The 21,024-nt window shown below is 35.1% G+C and overlaps 1 protein-coding gene across 1 annotated transcript; it reads left to right on the forward strand.

Moving 5' to 3' along the window:
• Positions 1 to 1,447: 1,447 nt before the first annotated feature.
• On the forward strand, positions 1,448 to 20,552 carry cmpk2 (cytidine monophosphate (UMP-CMP) kinase 2, mitochondrial). Its single transcript, XM_030125891.1, has 5 exons — positions 1,448 to 2,079; positions 6,143 to 6,260; positions 7,748 to 7,949; positions 10,408 to 10,641; positions 19,531 to 20,552. The coding sequence occupies exons 1-5, from the start codon at positions 1,495 to 1,497 to the stop codon at positions 19,649 to 19,651; spliced, it is 1,260 nt and encodes a 419-aa protein (XP_029981751.1). The 5' UTR covers positions 1,448 to 1,494; the 3' UTR covers positions 19,652 to 20,552.
• Positions 20,553 to 21,024: the final 472 nt, after the last annotated feature.

Raw genomic sequence — 21,024 nt, forward strand, 5'->3', positions numbered from 1 at the left:
ACTGAATGTAGTCTTTTACACTGTTTCAGATGAAATCACTTGTAGCCTGGAAGGGATTTTGGAGTATGATTCCTCCAAAAGTACTCAGTAAAAGTAGTTCATACTGTTTGTGCTAATAATATAAGTAATTGAGGAGTAATCATACTCCAAAAATGGAAGGGATTTTGGAGTATGATTACTATAGTGTTTGTGCTAATAGTATATGAAGTACTAATACCAAAATACCAAATTCATGAGGTAATTACTGGAAATTTTAATTTTATTTATCACTGAATTCAGACTCTCACACTCTTTCAGACAAAAACACTTTTTTTTTTTTTTTTTTTTAGCCCGGAAGGGATTTTGGAGTATGATTACTCCCAAAGTACAAAGTAAAAGTAGTTCATAGTGTTTGTGCTAATAGTATATGACGTACTAATACCAAAAATACCAGATTCCTGAAATATTTATGGAGGAAAAAGATTTTATTTCATGTTAAAAATAACCTTTAAACCATTTTAGCCAACTTACTTTACTGTAATTATGAGATACATACCGCACATGAAAAACACTAGGGGCTGGAATGACCACAGTACAACATTACAATGGTGCAATTATATTTTTATTGAAGAAACATCAATATTGTAACAATACTTTTTGCTTTTTCTTGAATAATTTGTTGTGAAAATTACAATTATAGCATTTCTGAAATGCTCTAATTGTAATGATTAGTATAAAACACTGCAATCCACTGGATCAAGTAGTAAAATATAACTCACATTTCTATATTTCTCTATCTGTCAAACCTGCAAGACAAGCAGAACTACTTACTCATAATAAAAACGCACTTCCGGTTGAACATTTACGCATTACGCACAGTGTTTACGCACGTGTTTACGCACGTGTTTAGGTCTGAAACACAATGAGCTGGCACCTCTTCTTTATTTAATTGTTAATTTTTTATTGTCTGAGTGCCTGATACTCATTTTCCTGCTCCTGTTTTTCCTCGCACATGTTCTGTTTAATGCCAGAATGTTTGTTTGTTTTTGTTTTTGTTTTTCCCATTAAGTTTATTTTTATGGCTTTGCAGGAAAAACGTAACATCCTCCTTTTGTTTTTAATAAAACACTGAGTTGTTTCCTTTAGTAAAATGACCTGCCACTTCATATTATAATATTTTTTTTCTTCCCTTTTCTGACTGTACCTTTACTTATTGTTGGATGTTCATTTTCTTTCTCTTTTATTTATTTATATTTTGTCTATATATGTTTATATGTGTATGTGTGTATTCTTGTTAAAGTCTATTTTTTGTGTGTTCTATCGATGAATAATAAATACATTCTTGTAAAAAAACAAAACAAAAAGCAAAACACTGAGTCGTGAGTTCATCCCACCCTAGCTCTTGTCCAGCTAAGTTTCGTTTCCCTTGTTTTCAGCTTAAGTTTCGTTTTCCCTCCTGGTTGTGTAAGTGTGCGCACTGTTCCACAAACAGCTGCGAACACAAACAGGACAACCATGGCACGCAGAGCCTTTCCTCTTCTTTCCCAGTGGGCTTCTCGTGTTTTTGCAGTAGAGCTGAATGGAGCTCCGTTTTACTTTACAATTCAAGACAAGATCCGCGGACCAGAGGAGGTTCCACGCGTGTTCAGTGAGGTCCACAGCTCCAACAGGTGCTACTCTGTCCTCATCTGCGGCATAAACAGAGTCAGAAAAGCCCAGTTCTATGGGCAGCTCAGAGACAAACTGTTGAGAGACTTGCCTCCGGAGTGTGATTTGTCTCCCATGTGCTCATATTTGCCGAATGTCAGGGGTTCTGTCGTCAAGGGCTATTTTCTGACAGATAACTCTGAGAGTCCATCATCCACAGAGCGACTTCTGAGGGATTTATTACAGAGGGACCCGGTGATGGTGTGTTCATACCTGAGAGCTGAGGAGGGTCCGCTGTGGACCCAGCATCTGTGGGCCAGTGTGGGGAAGGGGGACAGGGGCTTTTATTTTGTGGTTCCATCAGATGAGCCTCAACAACATCCCTCAGTTCACAGCATCTACAACACTGATGTTTTCTACAGCTTTGAGGAGGCGCGCCAAGTTCTGAAGGAGGTACAGCTGGTCCAAATATGCACTAGATCTGAGGGGGGGGGGGGGGGGGGGGGGGGGGGGGGCTCAGTTTAGATCATACAGTCCAATATGAGCTCAACTGTGCCAGACAAGCAGTGGCGGCACCAGGATTTGAAAAGTGTGTGTGTGTGTGTGTGTGTGTGTGTGTGTGGGGGGGGGGGCAACTGGAGGGCAAAGAAGATGTTGAGGGGGGGTCGGACAAAAAAAATTCGCGCATAGCACGGAATTAACGCTTGCATTGCGCTTTATATATATATACACACACACACACACACACATATATTATATACATTATATTACATACATATATTACATTATATATCATACATCATATATATATATATATATATATATATATATATATATATATATATACATACACATACACACACACACACACACACACACACACACATACATATATTATATACATTATATTACATACATATATTACATTATATATCATACATCATATATATATATATATATATATATATATATATATATATATATATATATATATACATACACATACACACACACACACATACATTATATTACATACATATATTACATTATATTACATACATAATGTATAGCCTATCTGTTACACTTTATATAGAGGGCACTTTTAGGTCAAATCAGGTAATACTTAATGTATTCAAAGTATTTGTTAAAAACTACAGCATGAACAACTCAGACTTTCTGTTCTGATTATTTAATAGGTACAATCTACTTTCATATATTTCTCTAAACACATCAGAAAAACATGCAGCAAACAAACAGCAATGCCAATGTATGCAAGTTAATAAATGTTGAAAACAAAATAAAACCAGTAGCCTAACCAACTAATCAAACAAAACTTATGTATACAATGGCTTCCACTACATGCACATGTATATAATCACTGACAACATCTGTAGGCTTAGGTACACTTTCATACCGACCGGTATAATCTTCTAGCAGATATTTAAGTTGAGTGATAAAACAGACCTGAACAGTTAACAAAACTATTTGTAATTAATAGGTGGGTTCAAAACATAAAAAACTAGTCCTTATGCTACTTGTGCTAATTCTTTGCTTTACATTTCTTATGTAGAAGAAAGATGAACACAATACAGTCGGAGGTATTAATCCATTCCAGACCTGAAGGCACACATATCATTATGAACCTAGAACTATATTATTCATAAGAAACAACCTCTGCATGTTAGACCTGCTCTTCAGTTTCATCTTGAAGAGAATGCAGTTATAATATGTGGTCTATTTAAAAGGAAATAGGTTCCCAGTATCACAAAAGATACAAGTATAATTTATCATCCCATTTTCAAACAGAAAAATGGATGGGATACAATTATACATATAAAAGAGAATTAAAAAAAAGTTTGATATCAAGGAAGTACCAGTGGCATTTAAATGAGTTCAAAACTGTAGCTTTATATTCAACAAAGTCTGTCAGGCCTTCCACTATTTTAGCTTTTCCATGTGTGTGCCAGAGAATGTCAATGAAAATTCGACATAACTAAGTTCACAAGTGTTAAGGTAGTAGCAAAACTTATCTGAAATAAATCACTCTTTCAAAGCTTGTTACTGGTAAATTCAAAACAGGAGGAGTAGTTTTCTAAAAGTAAATGTCACAAGTTGTGTTTTTTTTCAGTGGAGGGGATTTCACAAGCAGGCAGTGGTGGGGCTTTGGACAGTGACCAGCTGGCCTTTGAGAGAACCCTCTATAGATGTGTGCATGGGGGGGGGGGGGGGGGGACTGTCTGTCTGGTTGTATTATAAGTGTATCAAAATGTGTTATATATGCTTTCATTAACGGATTTTTCATATTTCTTCGTTTCCCGAATTTTCCCAAAGATTTGCCCAAATCTGGGTGGGGGGGCAACTGGGGGGGCAAAGGGTGTGTGACTGGGGGGGCATTTGCCCCCCCATGCCCCCCCTTGGTGCCGCCACTGCAGACAAGTAAAATAATAACCTTTAAATAATATAAATTCCAAAGTTTTCTCTATGTTGTGAATGAAAAATATAGAATTACATGATGATAATGTTTACATCTACAAACTGTCCTTTGAAAAAATAGGAATAACATGAACAACCATGAAAAAACTTACATTTATGAAGAAAAATAAGTGTTAATAAGTGTAAAATAAGTTTAAGTAGAAAAGAAGATGAAAAATAAGTGCAATTTTAACAATATTATGCTTCAGCTTCTCATTTCCACATGTGCATTAAAACATTGAGATCACAGTGGATCTACAAATACAAAAACATTCAGTAACAGGCACAATACTGTTAAAATTACACTGATTACACTGAGTTTTCTTTTCAGGTTGTTCATATTTGTTCAGGTTATTCATATTGTGAAAGGATAGTTTGTAAATGTAAACATTTTCATGTAATTTTACTTTTTTACACTAAATTAAAGACTAACTTTTGTCTGTATGTGGCCCCTGAACTAAAATGATTTGAACATCCTTGGTTGTTAATATCTTCAGTGCAGTTTTTGTATTCCATAAAGTCATCCCACGGGCCGGACCGGATCCTTTGGGGCCCTGTTTTGGCCCACGGGCCGCATGTTTGACACCTGTGCACTGTATGGACAAAAGTATGTGGACACGTTGAATTCAGGTGTTTCTTTTCTAATGGGTCTGGGATGCAAAACAATAACGACAAATATTGGGATAAATATCAGTGCATTGGTTAGTTTTGTTTAAATTGCTTCCAGATGTCTCTGAGATGGCTTTTACTTAATTTCTCTCAAGGTTTTTTTTTTTTTTTTTTAAATCCATGAATGATTTTAAATGTTCTACCTCTAAATTTCTAAAAACATTTTCATGCTCTGACTGTAAATAATCATTTTCTACCACAACTAACCATCTAATTTCTTTATATTTCACTTAGGAAGAAAAATCTCCCATTAAACTTAAAGGAAATATTGATGTTTATAAACTATACAGATAAAAATATTGGGACACATCATGGCTACAGCTGTAAGATGTCCTGTTCATGTTGATTTAAGATATAAACAGTAATATTTCCTTAAAATATAAGGGGAGAATTTTCTTGAAAATCTAGGAAGAAAAATCCCCCATTATATTTTAAGGAAATATTACTGTTTATATCTTAAATCATCACAAACAGGTGATCTTACAGCTGTAGACATGATGTGTCCCTATATTTTGATCCATGTAGTTTAAAAACATCAATATTTACTTAAAAGTTGAATGGGATATTTTTCTTCTTAAGTGATATGTTAAGAAATAAGATGGTTATTTGCTGTAAAATAAATAAATAAATAAATATTTTTTTTGTCATGACTGTGACTTTAAATGCTCTACCTCTAAATTTGTAAAATATTTTTCATGCTCTGACTGTAAACAACAATTTTACCACAACTAACCATCGGCTTTCTTCACGTCTCACTTAGTAAGAAAAATCAGCCCTTAAACTTTAAAGAAATATTGATGTTTATATCTTAAATCATCATGGACAGGTCATCTTACAGCTGTAGACATGATGTGTCCCAATATTTTTATCCGTATAGTTTATAAACATCAATATTTCCTTAAAGTTTAATGGGATATTTTTCCACCTAAGTGAAGAAAGTAGATGGTTAGTTGTGGTAGAAAATTATTATTTACAGTCAGACCATGACAAATACTTTGGAAATTTAGAGGTAGAACCCCAAGGTTGAAAAACACTGCCCTAACCCCTAACCCTAAAGTCATAGTCATGAATAAGAAAAACAAAAACAATGTTGAGAGAAATTAAGTAAAAACAATCTCTGAGTCCAGACCCCTGTTAGAAAAGAAACACCTCAATTCAACATGTCCCAATATTGCATTTGATTCATTAAAGCTGCATAAACCTATGAGGTGGAAATGCAGTATAAAATTTGACCAAGTGTCGCCCTCATGTGGTGTGGGTCGGTATTGCATTGCAGAATTGGCCGTTCCATCCCAGTGCGATGCCTCCCAGTGCATTAGAGTGTGTGTTCATGTGTGCACCTGTCCTTCACAACACTAACCCGTCTCTTCCACAGTGCGCTGACATCATCCCGGAGGCGACGTCTGTGCTGGAGCTGCTGCCGAGCAGAGCCGCCACGGCCAGAAACAAACCAGATTTCCCCGTCGTTGTCATAGAAGGCCTGGATGCCACAGGTTAATGCCATTAGCTCATAAATAAATATGTGATCAGTTTGATGTATAGATGTCCGACTTAAGTGATGGCCAGTTGTTCTCTGCTAAAGCCATTATGTGCCAGTGGGCTTTGCTTAATGGAATATCATGTATCCTGACCTCAGTGAAGTCACATCACTGGCACATTGGTTTATTGAATAACTTGTTCATATAATACTCTTAAGAAAACCTCATGAAAACACAGTCGTATAGGTAGTGGCTTTGGTGTTTTAAGCCGTTCAAGGTTACTTTAAAATCACATATCATTGTTTCAGACAGATATTATTTTACTTGACAGTCCTCAGAGGGTCATTTTTTGTTGCATCAGTGTAGATAAAGTTGAATGATAGTTAATTGTAATGCAATAATGACAAAGAATGCCTTAACCCAGGGGTGGGGCCACATGCAGCTAAATTTAATCTGCAGTGGGCCGGACCAGAAAAATAATAATATAATAACCTATAAATAATGACAACTCCAAATTTTTGTCTTTGTTTTAGTGTAAATAAAAAACATTAAATTATGAAAATACTTACTTTTACAAATTATCCAAAAAAAAAAAAACCCCTGAAAAAACTGAAATTTAAATTGAAAACCTTAAGAACATTTTGTGCAATTTTAACAATATTATTCCTCAACTTCTCATTTGTCCATGTGCATTATGGATCAGATCTACAAAGACACTAAACACTGAGGAACAGGCTGAAAAATAGTTCAAATTGTGCTTAATTTTCTTTAGACATTTCAGGTTGTTCATATTTGTTCAGGTTCTTCCCATTTTAGTGTTTCAGGATAGTTTGTAAATGTAAATATTTTCATATTTTAATGTTATTTTTTTGCACTAAAACAAAGAAAAAAAAAGTTGTTAATTCTTGATTTTTTTTGGCTTAATTCAAGACTTAAAGTTCTCATAATTCATGCATGAAAGGGTTCAGAAAAATGGTTAATTACAGTCTAATAACAATAACAAGCACACTCAAACATGTACACTCAAACATGTTAGTGCAGATCAGGTTTATCAAGAACAGTTCCAGTAATGGTATGAATTGCAGTGTATGGGATGTCCACTGTGTTGGCGGATATGAAACTAAAACAATAAAATCCATGAATATACAAGAGAACAGCTGTAGAATAGCTGTGCACTGGAATGACCACTATGCATGAAAGGGTTAAAACTTATGTATTTTGACAAATAACAGCAGTTGTAGACACAGTAAAATACGACTTTACACTGAAAAATGCAAAAAAAAACAACCAAAAAACAGAGGATAATATTGTGATAAATGGTGATGAATCAGATCCTAAACTAGTTGCTGGAGTTTTAGGAGTGAAAAGTTGCCTGGTAGAGTTTTGAGCTGCTCGTACAGGCCGACGCTTCCTGAATGCGACTGTTGGTGATGTGAAAAGTGCGGCTTTGGTTTCTTGTGTTTGTGCGCTGACTCTTCTGTCGGTCTGTCTTCTCATCACAGGTAAGACCACTTTGACTGAATCTCTGAGGGATAGCCTTGGAGCCACTCTTCTGCGGTCCCCTCCCCAGTGCCTGTCCCCCTGGAGGGCCCGCTTTGATCAGGAGCCCCCCCTCATCCGCAGGGCCTTCTACGCCCTGGGGAACTACATCACAGCAGAACAAATGGAGCAGGAGGCCACGAACGCACCTGTCATCGTTGACAGGTAAAGACGGCTGTGATGTCGGAGGTGAGGAGAAGTTTGCCTGTTTGGTGACCTTTCCTCTTGTAAGAAGTTTTTGAAAACAGGGGGGCTGCAGTGTATAACAACATCATACAGGAACCTATAGAACAGGGGGGTCAGAGTCTGTTTGTTTCAGGGGCCACATTCAGCCCAATGTGATCAATGACACTAGTAAAATAATAGAATAATAACATATAAATAACGACAAGTCCAACATTTTCTCTGTGTTTTAGGGCAAAATAAATAACATTAAACAAAAAAACAACTATCCAAACAACAAAGATGTGAGAAACCTGAAAAAAACAGAAATTTCTTAAGAAAAATAAGTGCAATTTTAAATTTTATTTATTTATTTTATTTATTTTTATTTATTTATTTATTTATTTTTACCACAAATAACCAGATCATTTCTCAACATGTGACTTAAGAAGAAAAATATCCCATTAAACTTTGAGGAAATATTGATGCTTCTAAACTATAAGGACAAAAATATTGGGACACATTGTGGCTACAGCTGTAAGATGTCCTGTTCATGATGATTTAAGACAGGGGTGTCAAACATGCAGCCCGGGGGCCAAATGCGGCCCGCCAAAGGGTCCAGTTCGGCCTCTGGGATGTTATTAATAGGCAAAATGCAGGGGTGTCAAACTTATTTTAGTTCAGGGGCCACATTCAGCCCAGTATGACCTGAAGTGGATCAGATCACTAAAATAATAACAGCGGAAAAAATTAAAATTACATTATAATAAAGTTTACATCTACAAAGTTTCATTAAAAATGTGAACATGAACAACCTGAAATGTCTTAAGAAATATAAGTGCAATTTTAACAATATTATCATTTACACATGTACATTACAACTTATAGATCACAGTGGACCTACAAGTATACAAAACATTTAATAACAAGCTGAATATTGGTCAAATTGCACTGACTTCTCTTAAGTCATTTCAGGTTGTTCATATTTGTTCAGGATATTCACATTTTTTTGTGAAAGTATAGTTTGTTAATGTAAACATTTTCATGTAATTTAGATAGATAGATAGATAGATAGATAGATAGATAGATAGATAGATAGATAGATAGATAGATAGATAGATAGACAGACTTAATTCATCCTGAAGGAAACTCTGTGAACTCCGTTGCTTGCATACATACAAATGACATAGTGAGCAAACGTATGTACAATAGTCTAAATAAGGATAGAACGGAAGTGCGAAAAAGGATGGAGAAGAATAAAAATGTAAGAATTAAGTATAAAGAATAAGAATAATATTACTATTAATAATATAGGTGACATAGCCAGAAAAATAAATATCCTATACAATAAAAACACGCAATAAAAGCACACGAGGTAGTCAGACCAGAGGCAATAGAGGCATTGAGGTGCAGTTTACTTTTTTACACTAAAACAAAGACAAAATGTGGAGTTGTCTTTATTTTTAGGTTATTATGATAGTATTTTACTGATCTGATCCACTTTCGATCATATTTGTCTGTATCAAGGTTATTATCGTTAACAAAAACTAATGAAATTACGAAAACTAGAACTGAAAAAACATTTTTGTTAACTGAAATAAATAAAAACTAGAATTAAAAAAAAAAAAAAAAAACTAAAACGTATAAAAATTATGGATAAAATTCCCTTCGTTTTTGTCTTTGTCAATGTCGGATTGATACGAAATCGATTTATTTCACTTAAGCAATTTTAGCTAGCGACACCATATGACACTTCACGGTCCGTCACTTGTGGTTTAGGGTCGTCTTCTGGTCTCCTGGAAACATGGAGACTAAAGTTGGGAGAAAGCAGCAGAGTCCTGTCTGGGATTTATTTGAGTAAAAGATATGAAAAAACCAAAACTACGCATTTAGAAAAAAACGAAAACTAATAAAAACTAGCAAACCTGCACAAAAACTAATTAAAACTAACTGAATTAGAGGAAAAAAAAGTCAAAACTAACTAAAACTAAACTAAAATGAAAAATCCAAAACTATTAGAACCTTGGTCTGTATGTAGAACCTGAACTAAAATGATTTTCACATCTTTGATTATTAATATCTTCAGTGTAATTTTTGCATTTCACAAATTCATCCCACAAGACGGATTTGATACTTTGGTGGGCTGGTTTTGGCCCACAGACCATATGTTTATCACCTGTGGCATACTGTAATGTTTTTTTTTCTTTTTTTCACATTAAACCAAAAGAATAAAATCTGGAGTCATTATTTAAAGGTTTTGATGCTATTATTTTACTTGTGATCATCAGTTCGATACCCTCGACTGTTAATATCTTCAGTGTCATTTTTGCACTTGGGCCGGATTGGACCCTTTAGTGGGCTGGTTTTGGCCCACAGGCTGCCTGTTTGACACCCCAGCTATAGAATATGATGCCAGTAGCGTGTCATTTAAAATAAACCAAACTTAACTCCACCACCGTAGGTTCTGGCACAGCACAGCATCCTACGCCATCGCCACAGCGGTGAGCGGCCCGGTGTCCAGCCTTCCAGCGGAGGGTTCAGAGTTGTACCGTTGGCCCAGTGATCTGGTCCAGCCCAGTCTGGTGGTCGTACTCACCCTGGACCCGGAGGAGAGGAAGAGGAGGCTGAGGGTCAGAGGTCAAGGAAAGACCGAGGAGGAGAAAGAGCTGGATCACAACCATCTGTTCAGACTCAGGTGAGATATGACAGTTTGAGTTTGAGTTATTGACCCTCAAAGGCCCAGAGCAGTGATTGGACCTTTACGTCACATGGATTTATTCGGACTGTCCATCCACTGTCATTAGTCGCTTTACCATCTGCACAAAACTTTACCAATATTTACTTAATGTTGAAGAAACAGAAGTGCATAATGTCGGTTTTTCCATTAAATCACAAATGCGATGATTTGTTTATTTATTATCGCGAGATGACACGAGAAGTCATTCCATAAACATGGCGACGAACATAAATATGGTGTTGATTTACAGATATATTCATTATTATTATTATATATTACCCCTCTATCTCGTACTAAATTAAAAAATGATTTGGTTTCCTGGTGTGTCCACACATACCATGCCATGTTTCTTTTAAAACTCCTCTTCTTTGCTTGTTGTAACATCTTTTTTTTTTTTTATTCATGTGACTCTAGTTGCGGAAAAAGGTCTTTCCATTGAGTTTTGCATGATATACCAATTTTGCTATGCCCGAAAAACCACCACTTGCCAGTGCAAGTGTCATTTATTATCATTAACGAAAACTAACGCAATGACGAAAACTAGAATTGTAAAAACATTTTCGTTAACTGAAATAAATAAAAACTATAATTAAAAGAAAAAAAACAATACCCAACTGAAACTGTATTGTGTGTTTACAAAACTAACTAAAACTTATAAAAATTATGGATAAAATTCCCTTCGTTTTCGTTTTTGTCAATGTCGGATTGATATGAAACTGATTTATTTCCCTCAAGCAATTTTAGCTAGTGGCACCATATGATATTTAATGGTCCGTCACTTCTCGTCACTTGTGGTTTACAGTCGTCTTCTCATCGCCACTCTACCTGGAAACATGGAGACTAAAGTTGGGAGAAAGCAGCAGAGTCCTGTCTGGGATTTATTTGAATTTGATGGGGAAGAAGAGAAAAGATATGAAGAAAGTAAAAGTAAACTAAAACTAAGCATTTAGAAAATAACAAAAATTAATAAAAACTAGCAAATCTGTTTGAAAAACACATTAAACCTAACTGAATTTGAGAAAAAAAAGTCAAAACTAAATAAAACTAAACTACAATGAAAAATCCAAAACTATTATAACCTTGGTTTCCAAGTGTGTCCACACATACCGCAACATGTTTCTTTTAAAACTCTTCTTCGCTTGTTGTAACATCTGTCAACATCCGTTTTTTGTTTTTTTTTTTTCAATTCCCATGACTGTAGTTGTGGAAAAAGTTCTTTCCGTTGCAGTTTTGCATGATATACCATTTGAGCTACACCCAAAAAACCGCTTCTTGCCAGCGCTAAAACTTTTAATCGAAAAACGATAGTTTAGGCGAAATTATCATTTTTCCACTAGGTACATTTTTATGCGCAAGTTATATTTGTGCAGTTTGAGGGTCAATGGAAAAGCAACTTTTGTCCATCTCCATGCGTTTTACTGGTGAATCAATGTTGTAGAAGATGACAGTGTTTCCACGGTAACTATGGAGCCTCTGAACGTCCAAATAGGTTCTATCTGATGACCAGGAAAAGATGACAAACTGTATTTTACACCAAATATTTACATGTATTGATAGGATTAGTGGATCAATAGGTATTAAACATTTTGTTTCAGTAGATGCTTTTGGTCGACAGTGGATGTTTGGGTCTTTATGGGTTAAAAATAAAAAAAACTAGAAAAGCACTCAGAAACCACAGACTTCCGCCAAGGCAGATCAGTCCCAATCACCACCAAAATGTACCAAAATTTCCTGAAAATTTCATCAAAATCCTTCCATGACTTTTTGAGTTATCTTTTTTTTTTTTTTCTTCGACCTGCCACCATCACCCCTCTTTGGAGGACAATTTTATTTTTAATTACAGTTTGTGTTTAAGTAACAGTCTCCAACTTTATATTCACATGTTCATCTATTCCTTGCTTGTATACATATACTTTTGAGTTATCTTGCTAACAGACAGACAAACAACCATACCCCCCCCCCCCCCCCCCCCCCCCCCCCCCCCCGATCACCACCAAAATTTTTATCATTTGTTCCTTGTGCCAGTATCAACATTCCCTAAAAATTTCATCAAAATCCTTCAGTAGCCTTTTGAGTTATCTTGCTAACAGACAAACAAACAGAGAAACCCCGATGAAAACATAACTTCCTTGGCGAAGGTAATAATTAAACCAAACTCATTAAGTAATAAATAAAGTAAGACTAAAAAACACACAAAAGCGTATAAATCAGGGGTGTCAAACTCATTTTGATTCAAGGGCCATATTTACCCCAATTTGATCTCAAGCGGGCCAAACCAGTAAAACAATGACTTAACAACCTATAAATAATGACAAATCCAAGTTTTTCTTTTTGTTTTAGTACAAAAAACCCCCCAATTAAATGATGAAAATATTTACATTTTACAAAAGAGATGTGAATAACCTGAAAAAACAGAAATTTCCTTTGACAAATTAGTGCAATTTTAACAATATTATGCCTTGACTTATTATTTATACATGTACATTATACATAATGTTGCATAAACATTTGGTAACAGGCAGAATATTGTTAAATGTTGGAGTTTGGAACTAAAATTTGAACAATTTCTACAATATTACATCTCATTATTATTATTATTATTATTATTATTATTATTATTATTATTATTATTATTATTATTATTATTAACAACACAACTACAGATCACAGTGGATCTATAAATGCACAAAACATTTAGTAACAGGCAGAATATTGTTAAAATTGTACATTTCGAGTTGTTCATCTTTGTTTATATTTATGTATTTATTTGCATTTTATTGTGAAAAAATAGTTTTCTAACTAAGAAAATTTGTCATTGTCATTATTTATGGGTTATTGTGTTGTTATTTTTACTGGAGATCACATTGGTCTGTATGTGGAACCTGAACCAAAATGATCTGGACAACGTGGACTGTTCAGATTAATTTTTGCACTTTCATCCCGCGGGCCGGAATGAAACCTTTGGCGGGCCAGATTTGGCCCCCGGGCCGTATGTTTGACACCTGTGGTATAAATAGATAAAAACTGTAAAGCAGAATAAACACATGAATACAATAAAATGGAATCCGTAACCTATAATCTATAGTCAAGTGTCAGGCTGAAGAGTGGGTTTTCAGTTGAAACATTTCCACACTTCCAGCTGCTCTCAGGTCCTCAGGCAGACTGTTCAACGGCACGAACAACCAAAGCTAAAGCCTGCTTCACCAAAGATTTCAGTCCCGCACTCGGGATCCCCGAACAGACTCGTGCCAAGGACCTGAGGGTTCGCACCGTTCGTACATCGTGAACGTATGAGACGCATGCAGGTGCAAAAAGTAAAAGAACTTTCAAATCAATACACAACCTGACAGGCAACCGATGTAACGGCTTCAGAACAGGTGTAATATATTCTCTCCCTCTGGTATCACTAAGTACTCCAGCTGCAGAGTTCGGAATCAGCTGCAGATGATTTACATTTTTTGGGTCGACCAGATAGCAGAGTATTACAGTAGTCTCGCCTACTCAGAATGAAAGCATCCATCAGCGTTTTAGTGTCACTCGGAGAGAAAATGGCTTAGTTGAGTTGAATTTTTTAGTTTATAGAAGGTGGATTTGGAGAAAAGCCCACATGGGCCTTAACCCTTGAAGATCTAACCAGCCAACAGCGACCCAAAGCATGTGCTGATCTAAAATATTAACCCATAAAGACCCAGTGCTACTTTTGTGTCAGTTCCCAAATGAATTTTTCTCTATTTTTAACTTTTCTTAAAGGGCTCATATTTTGCTAAACCCACTTTTATTAGTCTTTGGTTCATTTATTTGTGTATTCAGACCCTAATAGTTCAGAAAGTTTGAATTTGAACCCTCCAGATGCTGCAAAGCTATCTTTATATTCATTTTGGTAAAAATCAAGTGGATTTCTACAACCCGTTTCAACCCATCCTGCTTAATTTGTTATGTTTTATAACAACTTACATCATGACATTTGCACATATAAGGTCAAGACTTCCGACAAACATTTCTCTGAGTATGGCATAATTGTTTATCAGCAGCAGCGGTTGTAGTCCATACTGAAAATATGTCCAAACTTCGAGCCAATCATCTACACCAGGGGTGTCAAACTCATTTTAGTTCAGGGGCCACACTCAGCTAAATTTGATCTGAAGTGGGCCGGACCAGTAAAATAATAACATAATAACCTATAAATAATGACAACTCCAAATTTTTGTCTTTGTTTTAGTGTAAAAAAAAAAACCCCATTAAATTATGAAAATACTTACTTTTATAAACTATTAAAAACAAACAAACAAACAAACAAACAAAAAACAAACTGAAAAAAATGATATTTAAATTAAACGTAAGGAAATTTAGTGCAATTTTAACAATATTTTTCCTCAACTTATCATTTGTCCATGTGCATTATGGATCAGATCTACAAAGACACTGAACACTGAGGAACAGGCTGAAAAATTGTTAAAATTGCATTTAATTTTCTTTAGGCATTTCAGGTTGTTCATATTTGTTCAGGTTACTCACATTTTAGTGTTACAGGATAGTTTGGAAATGTAAATATTTTCATAACTTAATGTTATTTTTTGCACACATAGAAAGAAAAAAAAATTAAGTTGTTAATTCTAGATTTTTTTTTGACTTAATTCAAGGTTTTTTTTACTTAATTGAAGATTTTTTTGTACTTAATTCAAGATTTTTTTTTTTTTGGCTTAATTCAAGATTTTTTTTTTTTTACTTAACTGAAGATTTTTTTTGGCTTAATTCAAGATTTTTTGCTAAATTTGAGATTTTTTTGGCTTAATTGAATATTTTTTACTTAATTGAATATTTTTTTGGCTTAATTGATTTTTTTACTTAATTGAAGATTTTTTTTTTTTTTGGCTTAATTGAAGTTTTTTTATTGAAGATTTTTTCCTTAATTCAAGCTAAATTTCTTTTTTTTTTTTTTTTTTGCTCAATTCAATTCAAGACTGTGGAATTTTTGCACTTGGCAAAAACATCCCAGGGGCTGAACTGGACCCTTTGGCGGGCCGCATTTGGCCCCCGGGCCACATGTTTGACACCCCCGGTTTAGAGCAAAAAAAGTAAATTTACATTATGAAAAGGTTTGCATTTACAAACTATCCTTTCAAAAGATGTGAATAACATGAACAAACTGAAAAAATAAGTGTAATTTTAACAATATTCTGCTTCAGTTTATCATTTACACATGTACATTATAACTTACAGATCACAGTGGGTCTACAAATACATGAAACATTTAGTTATAGGTAGAATCTTGGTAAAAATTGTACTTATTTCTCTTAAGACATTTCAGGTTGTTCATATTTGTTCAGGTAATTAACTTTGTTTTTGTTTTTTTTGCAAAATTTTGCTTTGTTTAAGTGTAATTACATGAAAATATTTACATTTACAAAGAGAAAAATTTGGGGTTGTCATTATTTATGTTATTATGATAATATTTTACTGGTCCTGCCCACTTGAGATTGAATTGGTCTGAATGTGGAACCTGAACTAAAAGGATTGTTAATATCTTAGTGTAATTTTTGCATTTCACAAATTCATCCCATGGACCTTTGGAAGGCCGGATTTGGCCCCCGGGCCGCATGTTTGGCACCTGTGATCTAAAATGTTCAGTTGTTGATTGAACGGGACAGAGCAGCACAGCCAACAACCTGGAGGGGGCGGGGCATGAAGTGGCTCATGTGAATTTAAAGGGCCAGCGCTCAAAACCACCTTTCTGGTGTCATTACTCAGAAATAGGGTTGAAGATGGACCTGTGGAGTTGAATTAATGAAGAATTCAGACCCAAGTATAGCATTTACAGTTTATGTAGACCACAGGGAAATGTTTTAAAATGCATAATTCCATTTAAAACAGCAAAATATCACTCCTTTAACTGACCTGTCACCATTTATTCTAATATTATGCTCTATATTTTGCATTTTTGAGTAAAAACTAGACCCTTGGGGATCCATGGGTTCTAGATGTGTTAGTTTTTATGCTGGTGTGTATTCGTGCATGCTGTACTGCATTTGTCCAGCAGTCACCGCCAAAGCATTCCTGCCATAGCAACATGATTATAAGGCTATTGTATTCAAAAATTTCTAATATCTCCCGAAATATTGATCCTAATAACTGGCTATTTTTGCTAGCCTTTTCCTTGATCAAAAACACATAAGTATACCAAACTGCAGCAGTCAGCTCTTTCTGGATTTTGCGCAAATTCCTGGACACATGCACGGACACAGAGGCCAGTTGACTTTTATAATATAGATCATGTATTTTCTTATATTGAATTTAATGATCATGTAAGATCAGATTAAAGTTGAGAGTTATTATATTAAAAAACCAGGTTAAATAAAGGTTGAATAAAAAATACACACATCAGTATAACATCACAACTAACTTGTGTTTTTGTTTCATTAGAATGAGTGATGGAGCTGAAGCTGATCTCCTCCATTAAGCCCTCCTTGTTTCTTTGTGGAGGCGTCCATACTTACGATACATAAAGGTGTAAAAAAAATAGGATCATCCAAATTAAAACACTGATTTAACAACATTTTGCATTTTTGTGGCCACTGTAGGGGAAGGTGAGAAGGGATTCTTTTCAGATCTTCAGCTTCATCACTAAATATCATTATATAACATGTTACAAAATACATTAAACCTTTAAATGAGGTTACAGTGGCCTTGACCTTTGACCTTTGAACACCAAAATTTCCTCAGTTCACTCTTATGTCCAAGTGAAGGTTTATCAATCTGTTTCTAAGATATTGCATGTTACATGTATAGAAGATGGACTGATGGGAACATGTTCTCGTAAAAAGTAGATAAAATAGATGAAAACTAAAGATGAAATAGAATAAATTGATAGAAAATACACGAAAATACAGTAAAATAAGTTGGATGAATGAAATTACTACCATAAACGCAGAAGAATTTTGCTAAACACCACTAGATGTCACTATATAACATGTCACAAAATACATTAAACCTTTAAATGAGGTTACAGTGGCGTTGACCTTTGGACACCGAAATTTCCTCAGTTCACTCTTCCATCCAAGTCAAGGTTTACCCCAAATTTTGTGACATTCTATCAGTCTGTTCCTAAGGTATTGTGTTACATGTAATGAAGCTGGACTAACTAACTGGACCAACTAAAATAAGTTGGATAATGATAATGATAATGAATAAATTTATTTTTGGTTTTACATCAGTCATTGTTCTCAGTACATCATTTGTAATAAACATAAAAACCAAAAAAGGAATAGGCTAGAAGCAAAAGCTTATTTTTTGCCTATCCTTTTCAACTAATACACTGCTTACGTCAACTTAAATGTGTACAGCATCGAGCATTTACACCATAATAATAACAAATAAAAAATTAAATTAAAAAAAAAAAAAAGTCAACAACAAAAACACATCTACCATCTCAATTCAATATTTCTGCATAATTTAAACTTAACGTACTTTTTTTTTTTTTAAACTTCGCCAAAGGAGTGAATGACTTAAATGCATCATAAGGTCCATTCCATAATTTCACACCCACAATCCCCATTCGTGTAGACTTCACATCTGCCCCCACTCTAATCCACTCACACATATCAGAAACTCTGAAATTCGAATTACTCTCTCTTAATTCCCAGAAACCACACCTGATCTTTGCAACAATACTATTTTTATCCTTCATGTTCCCTATACCTATTTAGAAACAATTCTTTATACCTCTTTTTAAATACCTTTATGTTTGTACTTTCCTTTATCTCCTGTTCTAGATTATTCCACAAAGTCACTCCACAGCTTGTTATGCACATACTTTTCATTGTTGTTGTTACTTTATGCTTTTTAAAATTTGAATGAAATTACTACTGTAAATGCACAAGTATTTTGCTAAACACCACTAGATGTCACTATATAACATGTCACGAGATACATTAAACCTTTAAATGTGTTAAAGCAAAGTTTTAATTCAGTAGGGAAAGCATCCAAATATATTCCAGACTTCTGAAAACAGAGACAGTTTATGAATTTAGACGATTTGTAAGTTAGTTTTCACAACCTGAATCAACAAACACACTGGAATAGTTGTGTACTGTCAGTGTAAATCATAAATGAAGTATTCTTTTATAATAAAGGTTGAGTCAAGAAGAATTAAGAGTCTATTGATGATGGCAGATGGGTAAAAATAATTGTCATTTAACACACCAAACTAAGGGAAATGTGTGGACAAATGTTTTACAGTCTGTGATGAAAGAAGTTGAGTGTGAAGACGCAGATGGGGTACAAACTGTACTGTTGCTTCCACTGAGTCAGGTCAGCTCCGTCTGAGTCTGATCCATCAAACACTTAACAATCAATTACTGTCCCGTGGGGGAAGCAGCTGATGAGAGAGAACAGGTGATTAGTTGCTGAGCTGTTGTGCTCCATTAAGCTGGTCAAAACTCGCAGGCTCTGCCGGCCCAGTTAGTGGCTGCGCAGACAGGTCGATGGCTACTTTCATTCATCCTCTGTCCTGACATAATGGCCTTTCCACATGGGACAGCCAGATGTTGGACCAGCAGAATTAGAAAATGGAGGGTTTTGACTGCCGCTGAGAGAGTGAGAGACTCGGCAGACTTGGTCAATCACTATCACAAAGACTATTCTTCATTTGTCTGAGGGAACGGCTGCTCCCTGGGCCATCTGTGTTGTTTCTCTTTGTGCATCTCACATGTCGTCAGTTTTTATCACCATCCAGACTGTTAAGAAAAACACGTGAGCAGTGAACTGGCTATTCAGTGGAGTCGAAGTGTCATCTGCTGTACTTATATGTATGTTTTGATCATTTATTGACCAACGTGTGTGTCTCTTCAGAGTGGAGGAGGCTTACCGGCGGATCAGCGGCCCAGCATGCATCACTGTGGATGCTAGTCCTTCTGCAGACCAAGTGCTCCAACAAGTGCTGCTTTTAATTAGGGGCAAATGCCACTTGTAAACAGTTTTCTATCTCCCCTGCTGGCAGCCAAGCATCAAGTGGATGCAGTACCACTTGTCCCCACTGGGTGCCAGTAAGGTGTTATGGATGTGAAACTCTGATGGATAAAGGCAGATTGGAGTGTAAAGAAGAGATTGTATTCTGAATGAGTAAAGGTTGAGTGGCCAGGGGCCAGAGCTGCATACAAGAATCAGAAATACATATTCATATAGACACACACATACATGCATGTGCAAATTCCATTACACACACACACACACACACACACACAAACACACACACTCACACTATGATACTGTCAAGTAAAAGTGTGCGTTTAACTGCTGTTTTGACCTCTCAGAAATCAGACACAGTGTAGGCTTCAGACATAGGAAGGCTGCCCTTATTGACAGCCGCCTCTATTCAGTCCAGCACAGCGGAGACAAACACTCACATAAGGACTGGTCTCATGGAGAACATCGAAACACAATAACAGGATAAATTCTTACTTTTTAATCCAGTTTATATTCAGAGGAAGTGTTCTGAACATGTCAAAGAAATGTAAAACTGTTTCATATTAAAGAAAAATTACACTAAATCTGATGGTCTCGAAAAGTCTGTGTCTTCTGTAAGCTTAGAATAATTGTAGATACGTCTAGTTTTATGTGTATAGAGTTTATATGTGCATAGAATTTTTGTTATTTTACTTTTCTTATATTTTTTCTTACATTTTTGTATTTATCTTATCCTAGAAGGACAACAAGTGCCAACAAAAGCATCCTTGTATGTGTTTACGTACTTGGCAGATAAAGCTGATTCTAATTCTGATCCTTTTTTAACATACATCTGAGTTTTACCTTGTTTTTTTTCCATTTATTCTGTGAACACGCTGCAAAAATAAAAATCTTACCAAGTGTATTTTTCTCATTTCTAGTCCAAATATCTCACCACACTTAAAATAAGACATAATCACCTAAAGAGTAACTTTTCAGTGAGATATAAGAACTTATTTTTAGACAATAGATCTGGAAAATGTTATTTCAAGGAATTTTTACCAAGATAATTTTCACATGTTCCACTGGCAGATTTTTTTGCTTGAATTCAGCAAAAAAAAAAATCTTGAATTAAGCAAAAAAAAACAACAAAAAAATCTGCCAATGGAACAAGTAAAAAATATCTTGGTAATATTTCTTGAAACTAGATTTTCCAGATCTATTGTGTATAAATAAGTTATTATATCTCACTGAAAAGTTACTCTTCAGGTGATTATGTCTTATTTTAAGTACGATGAGTTATTTTGACAAGGAATGAGAAAAATACACTTAGTAAGACTTTAATTTTTGCAGTGCATAATGTTGACATTGTACAAAAGGGGCTTTTTGTAGTGCAGTGCA

Source organism: Sphaeramia orbicularis, chromosome 22 (assembly GCF_902148855.1).
Source record: "Sphaeramia orbicularis chromosome 22, fSphaOr1.1, whole genome shotgun sequence".
Classification (NCBI taxonomy): Eukaryota; Metazoa; Chordata; class Actinopteri; order Kurtiformes; family Apogonidae; genus Sphaeramia; species Sphaeramia orbicularis.

What these genes read in the sequence shown, in the direction of transcription:
- cmpk2 (XM_030125891.1), top strand. Translation starts at nt 1,495, where the DNA reads ATGGCACGCAGAGCCTTTCCTCTTCTTTCCCAGTGGGCTTCTCGTGTT. An exon ending in CGCGCCAAGTTCTGAAGGAG is followed by an intron (nt 2,080 to 6,142) that starts GTACAGCTGGTC and finishes TCTCTTCCACAG; the next exon opens with TGCGCTGACATCATCCCGGA. An exon ending in AGAAGGCCTGGATGCCACAG is followed by an intron (nt 6,261 to 7,747) that starts GTTAATGCCATT and finishes TTCTCATCACAG; the next exon opens with GTAAGACCACTTTGACTGAA.